General features: G+C 37.7%; 1 protein-coding gene across 3 annotated transcripts in view; it reads right to left on the reverse strand.

The window, feature by feature from the left end:
• Positions 1-4,233: 4,233 nt before the first annotated feature.
• LOC137975758 (probable tRNA (uracil-O(2)-)-methyltransferase) overlaps positions 4,234-7,500 on the reverse strand; it is a 25,858-nt gene continuing 22,591 nt past the window's right edge. For 2 of the 3 annotated variants that reach the window (XM_068822937.1, XM_068822935.1), the window contains exons 9-12: positions 7,134-7,256; positions 6,410-6,980; positions 5,855-5,965; positions 4,986-5,372 (exon numbers count right to left, since the gene is read on the reverse strand). In XM_068822937.1, the coding sequence (XP_068679038.1) occupies positions 5,134-5,372; positions 5,855-5,965; positions 6,410-6,980; positions 7,134-7,256 (1,044 nt within the window). In that variant the 3' untranslated portion in view covers positions 4,986-5,133. Of the gene's footprint in view, positions 5,373-5,854; positions 5,972-6,409; positions 6,981-7,133; positions 7,257-7,500 lie in introns of all 3 variants that reach the window. The other variant, XM_068822936.1, reaches the window with a different exon arrangement.

Below are 7,500 nucleotides of genomic sequence, written 5' to 3' on the forward strand. Positions count from 1 at the left end.
CCCGTCTCACAAATATCTTCTATGTTCATAAGTTCCCTGTGGGACGTTAAAGTATCCACGCACTATTTGAGAAGAGTAGGGGATAAAGTCCCCGGTGTTGTGGCTGCCCTGTTCTCTCCAGTGATGTCCCTAAAAAGGCTTGTGGTGTATGAGGCCATCTAAGCAGAAACAGCCATAAGTCAAAAAGGTCCTTTGCCGAGTGCTGGAACATGTAGACATGTAGAAGTGGCCAGAGTCCGTGTTCTTGGTGCTGACCAAAAGAAAAGCGGACTCTGGGGACGAGATTGGAACGTTAATAGCCAGGGCTCCACGCATGGTAAATCATACGCATGCATGATCCGCATGCATGCGCCATGCGTCTTTTCTGCGGTGCCTTTCCGGCCAGACCTCTTAAGTTTCACGGTCTCACGATGAGGCATAAACATCTCACGGTAAACGGATTCACAGGCCGATGGCATACACTTTCCTTGAATGTTTTCATTTTTACCTTGTAAAATTGATAGTTCTAAGGCATATTTGTCACATTTGACAAATGCCAAATGAGGTTATCGTTACCAGTTTGTCGCATCTAGATACGTTTCGTCCACTTTTTCAAAATGGCGGGAAACGATGAATATTCATCGGACGAATCTGCGGACGAAGAGTAGTTCACAGAAAGAAAAACAAATTGATGAAATTGTTTTAATTCTTTTTGACGCCGTCGATAAATCCCCAGGTATTTGGTCTTTTAGGGCAGAGAGTTCTGCGTTCCCTAAGCGGACTGGATCTCAAAGTTATGTGCATAGGGATTGCATTGGATCCGATTGCATTGCACTCTACTGTTGTTTTGAATGGAAATTATCAATAAATGAACTTGCCATTCAAAACTTACTATTACAGTTATTTACAATTTGAATGTGTTGTTATTTACATTCTCACCTCAAGCAATATGTTACTACTGAAGTTCAAAACGTAAACGTTAAGCTACTAACATGCGTTTTACTATGTTTGTTACTGCGGTTTGTGTTGGTTTTTTTTTAAGAAACCGTTCCATGAAAAAAAACCCAATAACGGTTGTAGAAGACTTTTGTTTTTTTTCAATTCTCAGGTCCTTGCGGTACATCGTTTTTGAGTTATTTGTTGAAGCGTTTCACGGAACTTATACGGAAAAACAAAAGATCTGGAGTTCACTTTGCTATGAAAGCGCTTAGTTTTCGCTCATGAGATGAAATACCTTTCGTGACGAAAGATGTGAGGGAACTGGAAACTTGAAAAAAGAATTTTATTTCCTCTTGACGAGGTTACTTAATTTAGTTACAAACGTTATATAGTTGCTTCCTACTTGGCCCCCATGTTACCCACCGATTTTACATTTAATACAAGCGAGGAAACAGAAAGAGCGTGGAAACACAGAACAGTGTTAAAAATAATAATCGTAGTAAAGTAAAATATAATAGAGGTAAGACGGACAAGTTCTAGGAAGGAAAAGAGTTTTGTACACAGAGCGACTTTGTATAGATATAAATTCAGAAGACCTTGCGATCTTGATTTTTTATTTTGATGACGTCCCTGTGAAAACACACGATAAATGATGACAAATGACTTCACAGGCAATAACCAAAAAACGAGGAAAATAACGAACAATGAAAACAGCCAAGAGCACGGAATGTTGTAGAGACCAATGCATAATTTTATAAATAACCCTCACCAAGTCTGAGGTTTGTTTCTGAGTTACTTGCCGATGCGTGTGACCTTTTCAGCCGCAACATTGGTTCTGCCAGGAACTGGAGTTCACGTTGCCATGAAAGCGCTTACTTTTTCACTCACGAGACAGTACACATAAGTTTTAACATATCTCCTATTATTAAAAACTGAACTACGGATGTCACATTTCCAGTATTTTCATTGGCTCGCCGGACACAGGCTATCAGTTCATATACCTGCTGTACCAAATATGGTCAAGGAACGCGTCAGCAATAAAGCGACCTGAAAACATTTTGCAGCTCTGAGAAAAAAATGGCCGACAAAAGCCGTTTTGGACCGGAATTGACCGATAAAAATTGACTCGGGTTTGCTGGATATAAAATGATTATAACCAAGAAGGCATTTATCTATCACTTCATATCCAGCGCGCACTCGTTGAATAATTGTTAAATATACTTGTAACGTTTCAACTGCGGAGAATCATAACGAGAGACATTTTTTCAATCAAAACATATTTACTGGGTCGTCAGCAAACAACACAAATTGGTACTAAAAATACTTCTAAAAAGGCAACAATTTTGTCAGGAGTCCCTCAGGGGTCGGTACTGGGACCTCTCCTTTTTTTGATTTATATAAATGATATATCTAATAGTGCTGACCAACTGAAGTTCATACGTTATATGCTCACAAAATCTTAATTAACTCACTGGAAACCATAGTTAATGCTGAACTTTCTAACGTCTATGACTGGTTAATCGCCAATAAGCTATCTTTAAACATCAAGAAATCTAACTTTGTTATATTCCGACCTAGACACAAGGCACTAAATTACGAAGTTAACTTGAAAGTATTTGATTATCAAACCAACACATATATTTCCTTGGAACGGAAAAATTATGTTAAATATCTAGTTGTTTTGATTGATGAAAATTGATCCTGGAAATATCATATTGTCCACTTAGCTTCAAAAATAATTAAAACAATTGGCATAACTGCTAGATTAACACATTTCGTACCCTTATCTACTTTACATCGCATGTACATCTCACTATCCAGCTTTATCTATTGTACGGCATACGCACGTGGAGCCGAGCCGCCAAGACTCAGAAACAAAATTCTTATTCTCCAAAAACGTGCCCTCCGCGTGATGTACTTTGGTGACTACAAATCTCATGTTGTACCCTACTTTCTTTCTAGTTTTCTTCCTCTTGATTTTCTGTACTTTAAATCAGTTGCTGTTCTTATGCATGACATATCTAACAAATTATCGCCTCCTAATATTGCTAATTTATTTATTTCTAAAGCAAGCATTTATTTATATAAGACAAGGTTATCTTTACGAAGTGACTATTTTGTTAAACCCTCAGACTTGACAAAATCCTTTTGAAGAAATAGTGTAACAATTTGGAGTATAGTTTACCTCGTGAAATTCGTCATCTATCCAAAAACAGTTTTAAAACTAAAATCCACAGTATCCTACTCCAAAGACTTTCAGAAGAAAATGACTATTTAACAATTAGACCTGTAGCACTAAAGAGCGAAGGGTCTAATTGTTTTAGTATCACACAACTAGTCGGACAGAAAAGTCAATAATAAAGTTAGCAAATGCAAGTTAAAGAAATGTTTATTTGGGAATAAAACGAAAGAAAGTGTCACGCTTTCCGCTACTCGAAGAGTACATGTATTAGTAATAGTCCTCTAGTAGCATAGCCAATCAAAATGCAGGATTTGCATTAGTCCACTAGTTGGGTGATACTGAATTGATTTATTCGTCTTAATAACAAACAATATCTTAATACTTTAGCTTTTCATATTTGCACTTTGTCTGGATTTGATTTTCGATGTGTTTACTTAGTTGCCTGTATACTTTGAACACTAGTTATTTGTATACCTATTAATTCGTTCTACAATGAATTGTTTGTAAAACACAACTGAACACCGTAGCTTTCTCTACTCGTTCTCTCTTTTATACACGTGTAACTACTGCTCGCCTCAACTAGCTTTTGCTAACTGCGAGCAGTGCATATTGAACATTTGTCATATAATGAAATTGTACCATTAACAAATAAACAAATTTAGAAAACAGTCCTAAGAAAATACGCGCGCTGATTGGTTAAAAATCGTGTTTCTATAACTCGCGATAAAGACAGAACTAGCACGAGCTGTTGACGTAGTGATGGCGCGAGCAAAGAGAATTTACATTTTGATAATTAGAGTTAACAAGTTGTTTTCCTTTTTCTCGTCGCGTTGTTTTCTAAAAGAAATAGAAAACACGTACTCCGTCTTTCTATCGAGTTATAGAAACACGAGTGAAAGTTTGGGAGAACTCGAAAAAGCTGTGGAAACACTCGCCTGCGGCTCGTGTTCCCGCAGCATTTCTCGTTCTCCCAAACTTTCACTCGTGTTTCTATAACTCGATAGAAAGACGGTACATGTTTTCTATTTCTTAAATAAATAAATAAATAAATAAATAAATAAATAAATAAATAAAAATTCAGTGCAATTCGGAAAGTCGGAATGTCGCATCTTCAAAAACAAGAACGATACGGAACTGGTAACTTGTAAAATATTTATTTTTAGGTCATCTTTAACCTCGTATAAACAAAAATACACAAAACCTAAAGATTTCATTTTAGAATTTGATGGCGTCTATCGATCTGTGAATCTATTTGTGCAGAATCAGTTTCCGATAAATATATGTTGAAAGTCTGTAATTTTCAAATGAAATTAATGCTGTACAGCACAATGTGATGCTTACTAAAGTTTGTACATGATACAGCAGCCACTCCGTGTTAGGTTCTTCCTCCACATGACAATGTGTCCAAACGAAACCAAAGCAAATGTAGATAATCTGTCGTGGCTTTCATGAACTCCACGTTCACTCTCCTCACAGTATCACTTTTATGATTATGATATTAACTTTCCACTTTCCAACTCTACAAAAGCACACTTTGTTTGAGGCCGGCACGAAGAAGTATCCCAGTTTAACCTTCTTATCGACGCCATTAAATGAAAATTCTCACCAAGATCTACCGAGAACGGCACCTTTCTACTACACCCTAAAACCTTCCGTAAATAGGCCCATAAAAACTCTAGGACAAAAGTGAAACTTAGCATGGGACGTACAGGAAAATGTTTAATTGAAGTTTAATACATGTATACAAATTAATTGGAATGGAGTGAACGAGTAATCGATTGATCGAGTGAGCAAGTTTCATTCGAGTGGCTCCAACAGCTCATGGATGAATCGATGAGCTATAAAGGGGATTATAGTTTCACAAATAGGGTATCGGGACATCAGGTTTCCTTTCTTCGTTTTGTAAAACGATGTTCTCCAACAAAGGTGTTTATCATTTTTCACCATCCCACCCGTTCCTGGGGGATGGGGATGGAGAAGGAAAGGGGGTCAAAGGTTGGTGGAAATTATCACTAGCTAAGGCCTGTAATATTTCAAAGATTGTCAAGGAACTCTGCTGTTGGTCTTTCTCTTAGTTCATGTTCACCGTGGGCGAATGGACACTGTTGCACGGCTACAGGGCACCCATCAGGATGTTGCAAGTAAAACCAGCAAAGGGAGGTTTTCCACAAAGCTTGGGATCGACGCTGCTTTCTGGCCAAGTCACCTTTCTTTCCCCTTGGGCCTGGAGTCTCTTGGGTCCAGTCCCTCATTTGGACAACGCCACCTGTGACTGGAGGAATAAGAGTGATTTTCAGCTGTGTGTAACATAACTACATAATAATAATAATAACAAAAATAATAATAATAATAATAATAATAAGGTCTTAAAGCGAAACAAGTTGTTCTTAGGGGAAATTCTAGCAAACTGTCCAAATAGTGCTGCGATGTAGAGAAAGCTAAATGCCACAATCTACTTCAGATTTTGCAAGAAATTCCGTCTTCACAAAATGCCCTGCAAAAGGTCGACAGAAGAAACTGCGTCTGTAATTTGTTCAGTTGACGTGAGAGGTTTTTGTCTTTGCTTGCTTGGAAATTCACAGCATGCAGAAAATTAAATACTTAAGTCTTACGGTCACCGCTAATAGAAACCAAGGACCCTATCGATCGCAACAAAGCAAGAAGCCGAAGACTACGAAATTGATCAGAGTTAGAAAAAGTGAAATATGAACGGATTAAGAAGTACGGGGAAACAAATGGATCATTCAAACTCACCTTTAAAAATGTAGTAATGGTTCCTTAGGAGAGTCTGTAGCCCTCCACATTCATTTTTCAGTTGAAGCAGTGTACTTTTGTCAAACAAGTCTGCAACTTCAGACAGCTTCACTTTACCTAAGAGCAGGAAAGCCATTTGAGTGGTTATTAGTGTTAGTGGAAGTAGTAGTAGTACATGTAGCATTTGACGTCGTAGCCATAAAGGAGTTACGGAATGACAGCAGATATGGCAACGGAAACAGCAACACCACAAAACAATGATATTCCGACATGAAATGAGGACATGTAATCCTGGTGCTAGGGCTTTGACTTGCTAAAGCCATAGCAGTACTGCTTCCATACCCAGACCTTTCGTTGTAGCGACAGTTGTCAAGATGAAATATGAAGCAAGAACCATGGATCATGGCCCTATCAGTACACCTATCAATCAGAGATTCATAATTTCTAAAGTGGAGTCAGTCACGTGGAAGTGAATATCAGAAAAGGAATGTAATTATTCCTTCCTACAGAAGATATTATTGTTCTACTGTATAAAAGTAATGACTTATCCTACACTTATACCTCCCATTCTCCATTGGACAGAGTCAATTCTACGACTGACGGTAGCCTGTGAATGGGTAACCCCTGAAGCAGAGTCAGCGAGCTGGCCTTTATCACTGTTAAGTGGCAAACCCAACAAGTTCCTTGCTACAGTATTGACAATAAATTCTTTCAATGATCGATTTAAGGTTGTGCAGTTTCTCATTGGCTCCTTCGTTGGGCGAGGCTGAAAGGTGGGCATTGCTACATTTGAGGAGCAAGAATTTGAAGAATCTTTGCAAACGTTGTCTCCATTGTATATGTTACTATCAGTGACCTCAGAGGTGATAGCTGTATGTTGCTGATGCCCGTTTTCAAGAATTTGATCTTCAGTTTGTTCATAGCTTTTAAAGGACATTTTCTCTTTCACATATTGTCCTCCTTGTTCATCGTGCAAGGCTTGTATTCCTGAAGCGGAAATTAAAGTCTCCGGAATGTTTCCTGCATCAATATCACAACCTCTTTTTGAAATCATTTCCTTGATTATGGACTCTCTTAGATGGTGAGTATCTTTTGAGTATATTCTCATTCTTCCAATTTGACAGATCTGCAAAGACATTAGATTAAATAAAACAAATGCTAGTTTTTTTAACCATTTGAATTGAGTATTAGAATCTTCACGGACTTAAAAAAGATGTAATGTGAGACGACAAAGGCAAGAAACAAATGGCAGTAAAAATTTGCAATGACTGTTTCATACCCTTTTAGTGGAGGGAATCCTCAGTGAATCTTCTTCCACTTGAAAGCCACATCTTTCTCCCACTTCATGCACAAAATCCAGGTATCCTCTATACTGTGTCACCTTGTTGGCTTTCCTAACAAACTGGTTTAATTTAAGAAAAGCTTAGGTATACTAAAACAGGCTATATACCCGTAGTGTTTTTTGGATACAAAGGTCATGAAACTTCCTACGGTTTTGGTCACATGATCTTCAAATTTAAATGTTTTCAAAAATAAGGGTCTTACTGATCCTAGTATTTTTTTTACTAGTTTAGAAATTGTTTTTATTCATTATGATACAAGGAAATGGGATGCTTGCGAAAGAACGTTTCTTAAAAACATTCGAA

Source organism: Montipora foliosa, chromosome 11, assembly GCF_036669935.1.
Source record: "Montipora foliosa isolate CH-2021 chromosome 11, ASM3666993v2, whole genome shotgun sequence".
Lineage (NCBI taxonomy): Eukaryota > Metazoa > Cnidaria > Anthozoa > Scleractinia > Acroporidae > Montipora > Montipora foliosa.